The sequence below is a fragment of the Hypanus sabinus genome, chromosome 2 (assembly GCF_030144855.1).
Source record: "Hypanus sabinus isolate sHypSab1 chromosome 2, sHypSab1.hap1, whole genome shotgun sequence".
Taxonomy (NCBI): Eukaryota; Metazoa; Chordata; class Chondrichthyes; order Myliobatiformes; family Dasyatidae; genus Hypanus; species Hypanus sabinus.
In genome coordinates this window covers 122,043,668-122,060,547 of record NC_082707.1, presented here as the reverse complement: position 1 = coordinate 122,060,547, position 16,880 = coordinate 122,043,668, and the positions used below count along the sequence as shown (strand labels likewise).

Sequence of the window (16,880 nt, the reverse complement as noted above, 5' to 3'; positions counted from 1 at the left end):
ATATTTGTTGAATAGTATCCTGACAAGCAGTCAATAACTTTCAGAACATAGAACTAAAAGAAATGTAAATAATATTAAATGTACTGATCTAAGCTAAGGGTATGAAAAGGTCAGGGAAGCAGACTCATATTTCTCAAGTTACTGGACAGAGGATAAGAATTGGGACTTGTAATTCCCAAACAATGATTAGTGTTGGTGCTATTATGTATATGTGCATCAAACGGTTAGACGGGCCTCTTGCCCTTGCAAACAGTTTAGAAACCATCACTATTGTTGGAATACCTAATTGACTGAGACAATATATTAGAATTACTGCATCTACTAAAATTAGAACAAAGTGCTGATTTCGTACCTCATCTGAAACTTTGAATCTCCTTAGTAAAGCAACTACTTTCTGCTTAAAGTTCTGTTGCTGGAGAAAAAAAATTAAGATATTAGGATCATAATCACCTTCACCCCTATTCTCCACAACTCTCCACCACCTCTCCAAACAGGGGATATTCTTGAGCAATGCACATTGAAATAGTTCAAAGTCCACTTATTATAATGAACCTGATGGGCACAGGACTCTTTCATTACCATATTTGTCCTTATTACAAGGAGGTTAGTCTAAAATTCTCTGCTAACTTTTGGATAAAAGACATTTCAGAGAAACTCAAAATGATCTTGATTGGTTTAAAATATGACATTGACTTTAAAAATTCGTAATTTCATTACGCTCCCACAAGAACAGGTTGCTTGAGACAGAAATTCTGAACAATTGTACAAAGTTTGATTCGTCATAGAATATACACAATGCTTACTGAACTGATCTTGTACAAGTTTTCTTTTAGGAAAAATGGCTTATTGGGGTAGATTTTGTTAGTTATCAGCTCTGTAGTACCATGGCATCATGTTAATAGATAAATAGGGCATGTGAATATATGGTCATATCAACATTTTAATATATTGGGAGGAATTAAACCAAACTTACCCTTGTAATCGAGGTTGTTCTCACAATTGTCCTCCTTTGCTTTTTTGGCTTACCCAAGTCGAATTCATCATCATCTATATCCTGGAAAAAAGTGGTGAAAAGTAATCAATGGCATTAGATATGATGGATTATTCCACAGAGGGCACAACTTTGCTTTTCCCTGTCAAAAGCATCTCTTTTAATTCATAAATATTCTAGCTGAGTTAAGGAAGAACAAGTTCAGCTCAAAAACACTGGGAAATACACGCACACATATAAGGTGAAACACAGAGAAACTCAGCCGTGCTTCTTATTTACAGTCAGGTTTACTAAAACTCAAATATTCCTTACTTGAGGACTATGGACTATGTAGAAAGAATATAACAGGAGGACTAGTTGGATAGATCCTTCCAAGAGTTATCCCAGGGAATAGTTGAATAGTTCATTAGGCATTATAACTTCTATGAACATGAAGAACAAAACAAATTTCCCACATTCACAAAGAGCTGGCATCAAATATTTACTGAATCTATAACAGATGCATTATAATATTCCCACCACTACAAAAATATTTAATGGCAATGCATGAGAACACTTTTTTAATAAGGAAAACTTTCCAGTCCTATGCACCCATTTAAGACTATTCCTCAAGCCTGCAGTGTGTATTTCTAAAACTATTTACTTGGCTAATGGTTGTGTGAATCATCTGTTTCAAAAATTAGAATGTACTGTGGAACGAAGCTAGCAACAGATCAGGTCATATGTAATGGGATAGAATAAATCATTCTCACAGGAAGGCATCCTGGAGAAAAATGATCATAACAATGAAATTTCATATCCAGTTTGATAGTGAGATATATAGATCTGAAATTAGTGTCCAAACCTTAAATGAAGACAAGTATAGAGATGTGAAATAGTATTAGCAAAAGTGAGCTGTAAGAATGAATTAAAGGGTATAACATTAGGTAAACATGCATGGAAATTTTACATAATTCTCAACAGATTTGTACTTCAACCAGAGCATAGAACAGTACAGCATAGTATAAGCCCTTTGACTCACGATGTTTTGCTAACCTACTCCATGATCTATCTAACCCTGCCTTCCTACAGTAGCTCATTGAAAAGACTCAATGAGAAGATCCATTAAATCTAAGGAACATTCAAATTAAAAACAGCATTAAATATTACATCAATTAACAGGCCAGAAGATGGTCAAAATTCTAGAAATTGACAAGGGATGAGAAATAATAAAAAGAGAAAAGATAACAAGAAACAAAAAGGACACTAAGAGTTTCTACAAATACACAAGCAGTGAAAGAGTAGCCAAAGTAAACTGTGGTCACAGAGGAAAAGACTGGTGAACTAATAATTGGAAATAAGACAGGAGTTTGGAACAATATTTTGTTACTCTCTTCACAGATAAATAATCCCAATAACAGTAGAAAATCAAGGGCAAAAGAGAAGGAACAAGGGACATTAAAATAGCAAACTAAAAGATTCAAAGCTGAAAACAACCTGAATCCGGTGATCTCCATCATAGAGTTTAAAAATAAATGGCTGCAGAAAACCTAGGTGTAGCCTTCCAAACTTTCCATGATTTTGTAAAGTCTCAGTGCATGGGTAAATAGCAAATGCAATTTCCCAATTCCAGGATGGAGGTGTGGGGAGGGCGGCGGGGAAACCAGAACACAGCAAACTATGCACTAGTTAGTCTGACATCTGTCGCCTAGGAGAAGTTGGAGATATTACAGGAAATTGAAACAATCTTCCATCCGTGCTAATAAGAGAAGAAGGGATAAATGGATCACTTTCAAGGTGTCAAATTGTTACTACAGGGATCAGCACTGAGGCCATGACTATATTAATGGTAGGACCAAGTACAATGTATTTATTGAGAACTCAATGATAGCAGGGAAGAGCAAATTCTAAAGAGAACACAATGCCTCTGAAGAAATCCAAATATGTTAAACATGTGAGCAAACACTTGACTGATGATCTATAATATGGGAAGTGACACTAGTAAGGTGAAAAGCAGGACCCCTTTAGTGAAGAGAAGCTACAGCAGACTGGGTATCCTCACACATGAAGCACAAAGTTAGAAAGCAAGCTCAGGAGGTAATTAAGAAGACTAAATGCAAGATGGAGTGTATAAGCAGGAAAAATACGGAGTACTGGCGATACCACACCTGGAGCACACTGCATGGTTTTTGGTCTCAAATATAAGGACAGTATTGGAAACCACTGTTCTTTTTAATACTTTTTTTTAAGATGAATTAATGTAAAACTGAAGTTGCAACTTTAATCATTTGTACTTTTTAACAAACTCAGGTACTTTTCACAGTATGTAGTGGGTTGTCCCCACTCACTGGCAGAAAACAGTATAGCAGCTAAACTAACAGTTTATCACCTTTCTCAATTTTCATTGGCTAAGTATTAACACATTACCCATGTGATGTAATTGTGCAATCATTGATTGGCTTACTTTATCTAAGGAATTTCTGCTATCTCAATTATAAAAGTGATGTTCTTTTCCGAGGCACCATCTTTGTTCTCTTTTAGCTTTGCATTCTTTGCTATTCATTCACCTCTGTTTCGTTTCTCAGCTGTTTATTTAGTTTGTTTAGTATATGTATGTTTGTTTGTACTTTGAAATAAACGATCTTTAAGAATTTAAGACTGCTTGTCATTCCTGAGTCCCAGAAGAACCCTAAGGATTTGAAAATAAACGATGGTATAGCCAACAATGGCTGTACTTCCATTGGAAGCAGTTCAGACGTTGAACTAAGCTGTTTCTTGGAATTAAATACTATGTTGGGTTGAACAGGTAGGATCTAAATCTATGTCAGTTTAAAATAAACAAAAATATTTGAAATGAATTTACTGGGAACTTGCTGAGATGGGGCCTCCTATTCCTCTAATACAGTTTCAGAATAAGAGGCTGCTCACTTAAGATGGAATTGAGAAGAAATTTCTTCCTGCAGTCTTGTATCTTTGGAGTTCTCTACTTGCTTATTATCATGACTGAGAATCATATTTTTAGCCTTCAAGGGCATTGAGAGATTTGGGGGTGGTATTGGAGTTGGGGTTGGGGGTGGGGGAAAACAAGCAGGAACGTAGAGATACCTGCTATGGTCACGAATGGAGACATACAAAGCAACATTTGAGAAATTTCTAGTTTTACATACTTGCCCTTGGACTGCATCATCACTGGCTTCCTGTTCAGAAGAAAAACTTTCATACTCTTCCTCTGAGTAGTTATCTATGAAATAACAAATGTCAAATTGAAAAATTTATATCAGCCATACAAAACAAAGCTTGCACTGCTGGAAGCAGATTAAAATAATGTCAAGTTCTTTGTAAAATTTCTATAATTTAACTCTAATTGAAGTTGCTATGGTAAATACAGCATAGGCAATCAGTAATTGACTTAATTTTATTAAATTCTAAGCGTGGTGGAGAAATAGTTTTAAGGTCCTAAATCCATATTCATATTAAAAATAGTACAACTAATTTTATTAAATTGCTTGCTGGTGATTAGATCAGTAGATGTACCAAACTCCTCAAGTATAAACTAATCCCTGATAATTAAAGAGAGGATCCATGGTAAGTGTGGCATACTTGGGTGCAACAGGTGATTTTGGACAGTGCTCCTAAAGCTCATATCCACTAAAGATTGCATTATTTTACCTGTATATCTGTTCTAGATTAGTTAGAAGAAACCAATGGCTATTATTAGTCAACAACTCCAATATCTTTCAAAAGGCATAAGGATGAACAGTTCGTCTTTTCTATTCAGGGATAATATTAAGCTTATTTCAGTCAGTGTAGCAGAGGTAATAAAAACACAAGAACATCTGCAGATGCTGGAAATCTGAGCAACACACACAAAATGCTGGAGGAACTCAGCAGGCCAGGCAGCATCTATAGAAAAAAGTGAACAGTCTTAGTTTTGGGCTGAGAACCTTCTTCAGTCCTGTGTGGGTAGCACAGGTAATATGCTGAATTTGGTGGAGGCTGGAACAACAGGAGGAAAAACATCTGACTGATACTTTCCAGGCAATCCAAGCCTGTGATTGTTACTGCTATGTGCAGGACGTGACTCCATTGTCATCAACTAAACCATTAATATCTACAGTTGAATCTCACAAACTGAGGAGCAAGGGCGAGGTTTTGGAAAGGAGCTACAATATGATCAGCACTTTGAGAAAGGGACAAAACCAGAGCTGGGGGAAATAGAGCAAAAAAATATATTTCATTGAATGATATATATTAAATAGGAACTGCAAATAAAAACTAGACAGCTTGGATAAGAAGCTATATTGCTTACACACTCTGTTCACTTGTTAGTTCCCTGCGTTCTCCAGTTTCCTCCCACACCCAAAAGACATAGAAACATAGAAAACCGACAGCACAATACAGGCCCTTCAGCCCACAATGCTGTGCCGAACATGCACTTACTTTAGAAATTACCTAGGGTTATCCATAGCCTATTTTTCTAAGCTCCATGTACCTATCCAGGAATCTCTTAAAAGACCCTATCATATCCGCCTCCACCACCACCACCGGCAGCCCATTCCATGCACTCACCACTCTCTGCGTAAAAAACTTACCCCTGACATCTCCTCTGTACCTACTTCCAAGCACATCAAAACTGTGCCCTCTCGTGTTAGCCATTTCAGCCCTGGGAAAAAGCCTCTGACTATCCACATGATCAAAGTTTCTCTTCATCTTATACACCTCTATCAGGTCAGCTCTTATCCTCCACTGCTCCCAAGGAGAAAAGGCTGAGTTCACTCAGCGTATTCTCATAAGGAATGCTCCCCAAACCAGGCAATATCCTTGTAAATCTCCTCTGCGCCCTTTCTATAGTTTCCACATCCTGCCTGTAGCAAGGCAACCAGAACTGAGCATAGTACTCCAAGTAGGGTCTGACCAGGGTCCTACATAGCTGCAACATTACCTCTCGGCTCTTAAACTCAATCCCACGTCTGATGAAGGCCAATGCACCGTATACCTTCTTAACCACAGAGTCAATCTGTGTAGCAGCTTTGAGTGTCCTATGGACTCAGACCCCAAGGTCTCTCTGATCCTCCAGACTGCCAAGAATCTTGCCATTAATACTATATTCTGCCATCATATTTGACCTACCAAAATGAACCACCTCACAATCATCAGGGTTGAACTCTATCTGCCACTGCTCAACCAGCTTTTGCATCCTATTTGATGTCCTGCTGTAACCTCTATCCACAATACCCCCAACCTTTGTGTCATCAGCAAATTTACTTACCCATCCTTCCACTTCCTCATCCAGGTCATTTATAAAATCACAAAGAGTGGGGTCCCAGAACAGATCCCTGAGGCACACCATGGTTACGGACCTCCATGCAGAATATGACCCGTCTACAACCTCTCTCTGCCTTCTGTGGGCAAGCCAATTCTGGAACCACAAAGCAATGTCCCCATGGATCCCATGCCTCCTTACCTTCTCAATGAGCCTTGCATGCAGTACCCTATCAAGTACCTTGCTGAAATCCATATACACTACACCTGCTATACCTTCATCAACATGTTTTGTCACATCCTCAAAAAATTCAATCTGGTTCATAAGGCACGACCTGACTTTGACAAAACCATGCTGACTATTCCTAATCATATTATGCCTCTCCAAATGTACATAAATCCTGCCTCTCAGGATCTTCTCCATCAACTTAACAACCACTGAAGTAAGACTCACTGGTCTATAATTTCCTGGGCTACCTCTAATTCCTTTCCTGAATAAGGGAACAACATCTGCAACCCTCCAATCCTCTGGAACCTCTCCCGTCTCCATTAATGATGCAAAGATCATCGCCAGAGGCTCAGTAATCTCCTCCCTCACTTCCCACAGTAGACTGGGGTACATCTCATCCATTCCCAGTGACTTATCCAACTTGATGCTTTCCAAAAGCTCCAGCACATCCTCTTTCTTAATGCCTACATGCTTAAGCTTTTCAATCGACTGTAAGTCATCCCTGCAATCGCCAAGGTCCTTTTCCGTAGTGAATACCAAAAGAAAGTATTCATAAGCATCTCTGCTATCTCTTCCTGTTCCATACACACTTTTCCACTGTCACACTTTATTGGTCCTATTCTCTCATGTCTTATCCTCGTGCTCTTCACATACTTGTAGAATGTCTTGGGGTTTTCTTTAATCCTGCTCGCCAAGGCCTTCTCATGGCCCCTTCTGGCTCTCCTAATTTCTTTCTTAAGTTCCTTCCTGCCAGCCTTATAATCTTCTAGATCTCTATCATTATCTAGTTTTTTGAACCTTTTGTAAGCTTTTCTTTTCTTCTTGACTAGATTTTCAACAGCCTTTATACACCATGGTTCCTGTACCCTACCATCCTTTCCCTTTCTCATTGGAATGTACCTTTGTAGAACTCCATGTAAATATCCCCTGAACATTTGCCACATTTCTGCCGTACAGTTCGCTGAGAACATCTGTTCGCTTTTTCGAACGTTCGCTTTACAACAGCTCGCTGTTACGAAAGACCTACATTAATACCTGGTTTTGCTAACCAAAGAGGATCTTCACTTTTACAAAAAAAAGATGCCCGCTTTATACATGTGTTTATCTCAAGAAAGACTACCATGACCGTCAAGCCTTGTGCGAGCAGTTGTGCGCGCATGCATCTATGTGCACTTGCATGTACATGCCAATTTTTTTTCTACAAATCGATTTCGCTCGCTGTCTTCCCGATTCTGATAAGTGAAACTACACCGTACATACAATATTTCTACTTTATATAGGCTGTGTATTTATCATATCATTCCTGCTTTTACTATATGTTCATGTTATTTTAGGCTTTATGTGTTATTTGGTATGATTTGGTACATTATTTTTTGGGTCTGGGAATGCTCAAAAATTTTTCCCATATAAATTAACAGTAATTGCTTCGCTTTACGACATTCCGGCTTACAAATGGTTTTATAGGAATGCTCTACCTTTGGATAGCCAGGGAATCCTGTAATCTCAGAGTACATTTCTGGATTAAGATAATTTCCTTGTTAGTAAATCCGAACACCTCTCAATTGAATAATTGTACTGATTATAGGAACGCATGGAATTAATTTTTCCATATACGTATTCTTACAAAATAACTTATGATACATCCCATCGCACCTGTTGATTTTATCTTTTGACCAGATTGCATTGCACTGTCTTCATGGTCGATTGGCTGGCTAGACAATGCAAAGATCCAGATTTCAGCCACTTTTATTGCTGCTTGCTTTAGATTACTGAACAGAGTGAGAACCTGGCCACCTTCATTTGGATGCTGCATTACCTGTGGTACAAAAACAGCAGAAATAAATATAATTAGTACTTGAAAATGATGCTTCTACTCTATTTTTATTGTCAGTTGACTAGAACTCCACATATCTCACTGTTCTTCCTGTGCAAAGTAACATTTGCATCCACACTTAACTATTTATCCTCATCCCCCATCCACCTTTGCCCTCACCTGTTCTCACCTCTCACCTGCCAGTCTGCACCCCTTCCCCTCCACCCACCTTCTTATTCTGGATTATGCCCCTTTCCTTAATGAAGGGTCACTGCCCGAAACATCAGCTGTTTATTCCCCTCCATAGATGCTACCTATCTTGCTGAGTTCCTGCAGCATTTTGTGTGCGTAACTATCAATGCTTTTCTTTGCACAGAAGCCACCTGACATGCTGAGTTTTTTCCGGAATTTTTGGAGTTTTTATTTCAGACTTCCAATGCCTACTGTTTCTTTTTGATTTTCATTAATTATCTTAGGCATGATATGTTGTGGGTCAGTTTTGTAGCATTTTTTCCCTTAATCTAGGATTGTAGGTGGCAGCCCCACCTCAGACATTTGAACACGAAACTAAGTGCTGACAATCCAGTGCAGAACTGACTGAGTTCTGCATTGCTAGTGGGCCATCGGTTAAACCAAGCCTTTTTAGTTTCTTTCAAGTGGGTGTAAGGAATTCCAAGGCTCTGTCACAATGAAGTACAGAGGAGTTCCACTCATGTCTGAAGGACAAATATTCACCATTATCCCATTTCTAGAACAGATTGCATGGTCTTTATTACACTGTTGCTTGGGGGAATTTACTATAGGTAAATTGGTTGCTGTGCTTCTGACATTATAACAGCATTTATATTTCCAAAAAACTCAGCCGATTTGGAACTCACTGAAAGTGTGTGAAATGTGTAATATAAATGGAAATTTTGCTTTTAATAACCTAGAAAGTTGTGAATCTGTGCCAAGTTTAAATGTTCTCCATCTGACCAAATGGGTTTCCTCTGGATGATCCAGATTTTTCCCCATATCCCAAAAGACATGCAGGTTGGCAGATTAATATCAAAAAAGGATCTATTGCTTTTTAATATTTAATATTAAATGGGAACACCTCTTTTTCCCTTATTAGGGGGGGAGAGAGAGAGAGAGAGAGCCTGTAGTATGTCAAATTATCTGGTGAACGAGTAGTCTTTGGGGTACTGCAAGTCTGTGTCTTTATTGATGCTTTGCTGCAAACTTGAGTGCTCGGTGGGGGGTGCCAATACTTTTTTGCTGGTGGGGGGGTGTCATCGTTGCTTTGTTGCTGCATGGGAGTGTGGAGTTGTTGGGGGCTTTGGGGTTCTAACATTTAACTGTCATTCATTCTTTGGGGAAATTCGCTGTTTTCGGGGATGTTTGCAAAGATAAAGAATTTCAGGATGTATATTGTATACATTTCTCTGATATTAAATGTACCTATTGAAACCTATTCCTTCAAATTAAATGTCCCGCTATTTGCTGCTTGTGTGTTGAGTGTAGAGTCTGAGGGAAATTGATGTGAACATGGGGAGAATAAAATGATGTTGGAGTAGGACTAATGTAAATGGATGGTTGATGATGGGTATGGACCTATTGGGTCAAAGAGCTTGTTTCTATGCAGTACACCTTTGTGATATTTGTTTTTTTGTAGCAGATAGCATGTATGATATCACCATACAAAGTCAAGGTAGCCGCAGTAACACAAGATTGAATGGTGACAAACACAGACACTTTGACTCACCTCAGCCATGTTAATGGAGCCCACCGCCAGAGTCTTGTATCCCAGAATGGTCCGATTCTTGTACCGCTTTCGTCTCTGAAGCATGATTTGTAGTTTGTTGCCCTCTCGTTTGAGAAAATGTGGGTACTATTGGGAACAAAGATAAAAGTGGTACATTAAGCAAAGCTGTTGAAATGCTGGTTGGTGGCTACTGAGCTTGTAACAATGGAGAAATTCCCAGGCAACAGAGAACTGTGCAGCCAGACAAAAGAGAAGAGAACAGCTACTGTCATCTTGTAAAAACGATGAGGCTGCGCACAGGAACTGAGGAGTCTTTCAACAGATCCTGCCAGTCACTGGTATTTGTCCAACTCACTGTATTGGCCAAGGTGCAGCCTCAGGTCCCAAGCCCCAGCTCTTAATCTCATCAGTCACCCTGCCCAACTAACAGAAGCTCTCATGGGCAGCTTCTCCACACTGATTGACTCGTTGCTGAGGACAGAGATTCTTCACAGGGTCCTTGCCCACTTACATCTAGCAGAAGAGTGGGAAGGATTTATTACCAAGTTCCCTGCATATCACTGTACAACTTCAAATGGATATCTTACTTAAAATACAGTGTTAAATACCTATGTGTGCTTGAACTGGAAAACAAAAGAACATTTGCACAATGGTATTTGAGTTTTATAAATTTGAATAAATCAAAACAGCAAAGAGGTCATAATTATCTTCATTATACAAATATTAAATCATAGACCAATATTAATTTTGGCCTTGTACCAACAGTACGCTAAAAAGTTATAACCTTTGACGTGCATAAGAATTAATACTTTACAGCATTTATGTAGCAGCCTATGAAGGATAATTTTTAAGCCTTAAGTTGAAAAAAAACTTGCCAAGTTATTCCAGATGCATCACATTCAACTTCTGATGTTTTCTTATCAATTTTCTACAAGATTCTCACACCCTCCTACTTTCCCACCCTTTAATGCTTCCACTAATCATCACTTTATCCATTGTGCATTCAAGTGCCATGTTGTGCAATGTATATACTATTCCAACTATTCCTGTGACCAGCAACTGACCAAAACAGAACTTATTAACTACCCAAAGGAGACTCAACAAGTGAATTACTTGTTCTGTGTTTCCTTAACTGGGTGCCTCATTAATAGACTGGGCATTAAAACCCTGCAGGGCACACAGTATAGATTCACCAATACAATATTCCAAATGGAAATCCACAAAAGCAGAATTCAAGGAAAGTCAGGGAAATTTTTATTTAACTTTCTAAATCGATGAAAAGGGTTAACTAAATTTGAGGTAATAAAACGTGATAATAAGCGATTCAGTGTTTGAAGAAAAGAAGTGGCATTTTCAGTTTCGATGTTCAAAGTAAATTTTTTATCAAAGTACTTATACATCACAATATACAACCCTGAGATTCATTTTTTGCAGGCATTCTCTTTCTTTCTTTTTCAATCTTTTTATTGAGTTTCATATAAATATAAAAAAAACATAACATAATAATGAATAGGTTATGAATACAATAGACTTGAAATTACATTGATAATAGGATAATAATATCCTATTAAACATCAACAAAAAAAAGTACATTAATCAATCAAGTCTATATAATTATATATGAAAAAAAACAAAAATAATCATCAAAAGAAAAAGAAAAAAAAAATTAAAAATATGTGAAAGAAAATATATAGATGAAACAAACACTAAACTAAAACTAACATGGGCAATAATAACAATTTATAAGTATATGATAGTGTCAAAGAACTCCGGAACTCCATACCTGAACAAGAATAAGCAGAGAGAAGGTCTGGGAAAGGCCAAATTAATTCATATGAAAATGTCGAATGAACGGTCCCCAAGTTTCTTCAAATTTAATTGATGAGTCAAAAATAGTGCTTCTAATTTTTTCCAAACTCAGATAAGAAATAGTTTGAAAAAGCCACTGAGACGTGGTAGGAGGATTTACTTCTTTCCAATTTTGTAATATAGACCTTCTGGCCATTAATGTTACAAAAGCAATCATTCGTCTGATTGAAGGAGAAAACTGATTACCATCCTCATTTGGTATACCAAAAATTGCAGTAATAAAGTGAGGTTGTAAATCGATGTTCCAAATTGAGGAAATGGTAACAAACATGTCCTTCCAATAGTTATGTAAAGTGGGACATGACCAAAACATGTGGGTCAGTGAAGCCACTTCTGAATGACATCTGTCACATTGAGGGTTAATATGAGAATAAAATCGAGCAAGTTTATCTTTAGACATATAAGCTCTATGTACAATTTTAAATTGTATTAAAGCATGTTTAGCACATATAGAAGAAGAATTAACCATTTGTAAAATTTTTTCCCATTTATCTGTTGGTATATTGTATCGAAGTTCTTTTTCCCATTGTTGTTTAATTCTATCAGACATCTCTGGTTGTATCTTCATAATCATGTTGTAAATAAAAGCAACTAATCCCTTCTGACAAGGATTTAAGGTAAAAATCAAATCTGAGAAATCCGTTGAAGTTGAGTTGGGAAAAGATGGTAAAACTTCATGTAAAAAATTTCTGATTTGTAAATATCTGAAGAAATTAGATTTAGATAATTTAAATTTATTGGAAAGTTGGTCAAAAGACATCAAAGTACCTTCAAAAAAAAAGGTCACGAAAACATTTTATACCTTTCCTTTTCCATATGCTAAAGGCATGATCTGTCAAGGAAGGTTTAAAGAAAAAATTAAATAAAATAGGGCTATCAAGAACAAAGTTTTTCAGAGTAAAAAATTTCCGAAATTGAAACCAAATTCGTAATGTGTGTTTAATAACAGGATTAGATATCTGTTTATTGAATTTAACTAAATCGGCAGGAAGAAAAGAACCAAGAACAGAGAATAAAGAATATCCCCTTAACCTCATTGCATTCCAAATTTACCCACTGCAGACACAATAATGAGTCCAAATCTAATTTCCAATACGTTAGGTTACGGATATTATTCGCCCAATAATAAAATCTAAAGTTAGGTAAAGCTAAACCACCATCTTTTTTAGATTTTTGTAATTGCATTTTACTTAACCTGGGGTTTTTATTTTGCCACACAAATGAGGAAATTTTTGAATCAATGTTGTCAAAAAAGGATTTAGGAATAAAAATTGGTAAGGCTTGAAATAAATATAAAAATTTCGGTAAAATCATCATTTTAATAGCATTAATCCGACCAACTAATGATAGGAATAAGGGAGACCATCTTGTAGTAAGGTGTTGTATTTGAAGAAGAATAGGTAAAAAATTCAGTCTAAATAAATCTTTATATTTCTTGGTAATTTTTATACCTAAATAGATAAAATTATCAGTAACAACTTTAAATGGAATCCTGTCATTCAATAAAGTTTGCGCGTTTAAAGGGAATGGTTCACTCTTATCTAAGTTTAATTTATAACCAGAAAAACTATCAAATTGAGCCAACAAGGATAAAATAGTGGGAATAGATCTATCAAGATCAGAAATATATAACAACAAGTCATCAGCATAAAGTGATAATTTGTATGATTTCTCATTACGGGTAATACCAGAAATATTAGGAGATTCACGAATAGCAATGGCTAAAGGTTCTAATGCAATATTAAATAATAAAGGACTTAAAGGACAACCTTGTCTCGTACCACGAGATAATTGAAAAAAGGAAGATCTATAATTATTTGTAAGAACAGAAGCAACAGGTTTATAGTATATTAGTTTAATCCATGATATAAAATTAGGACTAAAATTAAAATTTCTCAATGCATTAAATGTCCATTCAACTCTATCAAAGGCTTTTTCAGCATCTAATGAGATAACACATTCTGGGACTGTGGGTGATGAAGTATGAATTATATTAATCAATTTTCTAACATTAAAAAAAGAATACCGATTGTAACGTTCTCCTTCGGGTGTAACGAAACGCCGAATTTAACGTCCGGATAAACCACAGTTAATAAGAACCAGATCGCAGTAAGATTAACCATTTACTGTTCACTCTTCACATTAACATATGGTGAAAACTGTTGATAAAACAATACAAGATTGATACAGTATTTGTTCCTTCCTTAATATCACATTTCAAGTGTAAATACTTGCAAAGGTGACTATAACTACATTACACTAAGGTGCAGTATACAGGGAGAGGTTACCTGCTCCATTGACTACTTTAAATACACTTCCATGCAAACTATCCGCGACTCTTTAACTAACGAAAGCATAAACATTATCTACCGTCGTTACCTCTAACAGGATCAGCATTAATATCTTAGTTCAATATATCGATTATCTATTAACTTACAGCGTTGCTCTCACTGTGATTTCTCATGCCTGCAAAACTGCTTGTGCTCAGGTGAGCCTCGTGGAAAGCCCCCACCCTCGCGCTAATTTCAAACCGGTGTTTTCCCACAAGACGCGGCGAAACCGGATGTGACGTCATCGCATGCCGATATATTTTACATGCAATGAATACACTTTAAACACTTATAATTCTAACTAGAAAATACTATTGAATGAATTACTAAGCGAAAATATTATAAACTAAATAACTGTCGTAAAGACAGCACACTCCCCGCTTGACCTTCGTAAGGTCACAATGAGCAGAGTACAAAACTTAGTCTCTTAATCAGTCATTGGGTAGAAGTAGAATAACTTCTGTAACTGGCCTTTGGTAAATTTTCACATCGCCTTGGTCGGTAGTCTTCAATTCGATCTTCCTGACATGTCCATCCTCGATAGGGAATGTAGCAGTGATTCTGGCCGTTGGCCAGCTGTTGCGGGTGGCTTGCTTGTCCCTGAGCAGGACTAAGTCTCCAACTTGAAGATTCCTGCGGGGTTCTGCCCACTTTCGTCTCTGTTGCAACGAGTGTAGATATTTCTGTCTCCAGCGGGACCAGAACTGATTTGCCAGAGCCTGGACTTGTCTCCATTGCTTTGTGTACAGATCCCTGTCTGAAAAGTCTCCTGGTGGAGGAGGTGCTCCTGCCTTCTGCGTAAGGAGCGTTGATGGCGAAAGTATAAAGGGGTTTTCTGGGTCAGAAGACACAGGTAGGAATGATTGTGCGTTTATAATGGCTGTGACCTCTGCCATTAGGGTGCACAGTACCTCGTGGGCCAATCGGGTGCGTTGCTGTATCTCAGGTTCCCTTTTCCGGGTTTTCCGTAAGGACGTGAACCGTTTGACTGCCTGCTCTTTGTTATCTGGTGAGCGCTGGCATGGTTCTCTGATTGGCAATGGGGCAACCCCATTATTTGCTTCATCTCTGAAGACCTTGGTGTCTTTGGTTTTTAAAGAAATGGTATCTTGAGCTGATTGTGCAAGTTTGTTGTCATACTTCGTCAGAGCGAAGACTGACTGGCCCAGCGACTCGTCGCTTGCCTCGCGCTTGTTAACGCCTTGTTGTGCTTCCTTGATGCACGGGACACTCGGGCAGGGTCGAAAGATTGAATGGCGGCCACTCTCTAGCACATTGGTCTTGAGTGTGTTAACCATCGGTTTGTGTACGTCACCGAGACACACTTCTCCTATCACCACCCAGCCCAGATCCAGACGTTGCGCGAAGGGGGCGTTGAGTGGTCCATTGATCTGCTGCCTAACCTTGTGTACCTGGATAACATCTCTTCCTAATAGCAGGAGTATTTCCGCTTTCGGATCCAGTTCTGGGATGTGTTTGGCGATGTGGTGGAGATGCGGCTGGTGTAGCACCGCACTTGGTGTCGGGATCCCAGCGCGGTTATTCATGATTTCATTGCACTCTAAGAGCGGAGGGAGACAGATGACGACTTTACCATCCAGGGACTCGATCTGGATGCCTTCTGCCTTCCTTCCTTGGGTTTTCATGTTGCCTGAGCAAGTTTTGAGGTAGTATGGGAACCGCTCACTCTCAATGTTGAACAATTTAAAGAACTCTGGACTGACTAGTGAACGATTGCTCTGATCGTCCAGAATCACATAGGCTTTGATGGCCTTGTCTTTGGCTCCTTTAGGGTACACCTTAGTGAGGCAGATCTTGGAGCAAGAACGACTTGACTGAGCTTGACCGCAAACTTCTGTACAGTTCGTGCTGACAGCTATTGACCTAGAGTGAGCCTCTCCCTCCCCGCCGTCCTGTTGTGGGGGTGAAGGAGCGCTCTCGGTTTGTGGTGACAGGTCGGGATGCATGGCCTCGACGTGATCTGGGCTGCCACATTCCGGACACTTCACGGCGATCGTACACTCTCTGGCGAGGTGAGAGGTTGAGGAACAGCATCTAAAACATATTCTTTCCTCCTTGAGAAGAGCCGTCCTCTCTTCAAGGGGTTTTTCCCTAAACATTCTGCACGCTTTCAGGGGGTGAGGTTTGTTATGCAATGGACAATACTTGCCAGGGTCGTTGTTAGTCGTAAGGGCTTCGGTCTTGAGCACTGACACGGGTTTATCAATGTTGAAAACATTCGAAACGGATCTGCCTGGCTTGGTGTAAATCGAACTGCTTCCTGGACCTACAAGGCTAGGGTCGTTTCGCCTCTTCGCCTCCTTGCACACAAACCTAGTGAGGAGCTCAAAGGGAGGAAATCGACCATCGTGGTCTTCCTTGTACTCTGAGGCAACAGTCAGCCACTTGTCCTGCAGCCCAAATGGAAGTTTGTCCACAATTGGTCTAATCCCGGATGGAGTATCTAGGAATACTAGACCAGCTGAATAGCCATCTTCTTTGGCGCCTTGGATCTCCATGAGTAAATCTCCGAATTCTCTTAACTTAAAGTGATCTTTGGCTGACACCTTAGGAAAGTTTTCCAGACGTCGATATAGCGCCCCTTCAATAATGTCGGGGGACCCATATCTCTCCCAAAGTCTCTCCCACGCTTCGCTTAAGGC

At 38.7% G+C, this 16,880-nt stretch overlaps 1 protein-coding gene across 7 annotated transcripts in view; it reads right to left on the bottom strand.

Moving 5' to 3' along the window:
- LOC132383059 (phosphofurin acidic cluster sorting protein 2-like) overlaps positions 1-16,880 on the bottom strand; it is a 301,168-nt gene that overhangs the window by 105,575 nt on the left and 178,713 nt on the right. For all 7 annotated transcript variants that reach the window (XM_059953785.1, XM_059953814.1, XM_059953804.1 and 4 more), the window contains exons 4-8: positions 10,019-10,144; positions 8,115-8,277; positions 4,138-4,211; positions 974-1,054; positions 353-412 (exon numbers count right to left, since the gene is read on the bottom strand). In XM_059953785.1, coding sequence (XP_059809768.1) covers positions 353-412; positions 974-1,054; positions 4,138-4,211; positions 8,115-8,277; positions 10,019-10,144 — 504 coding nt within the window. The remainder of the gene's footprint in view (positions 1-352; positions 413-973; positions 1,055-4,137; positions 4,212-8,114; positions 8,278-10,018; positions 10,145-16,880) is intronic.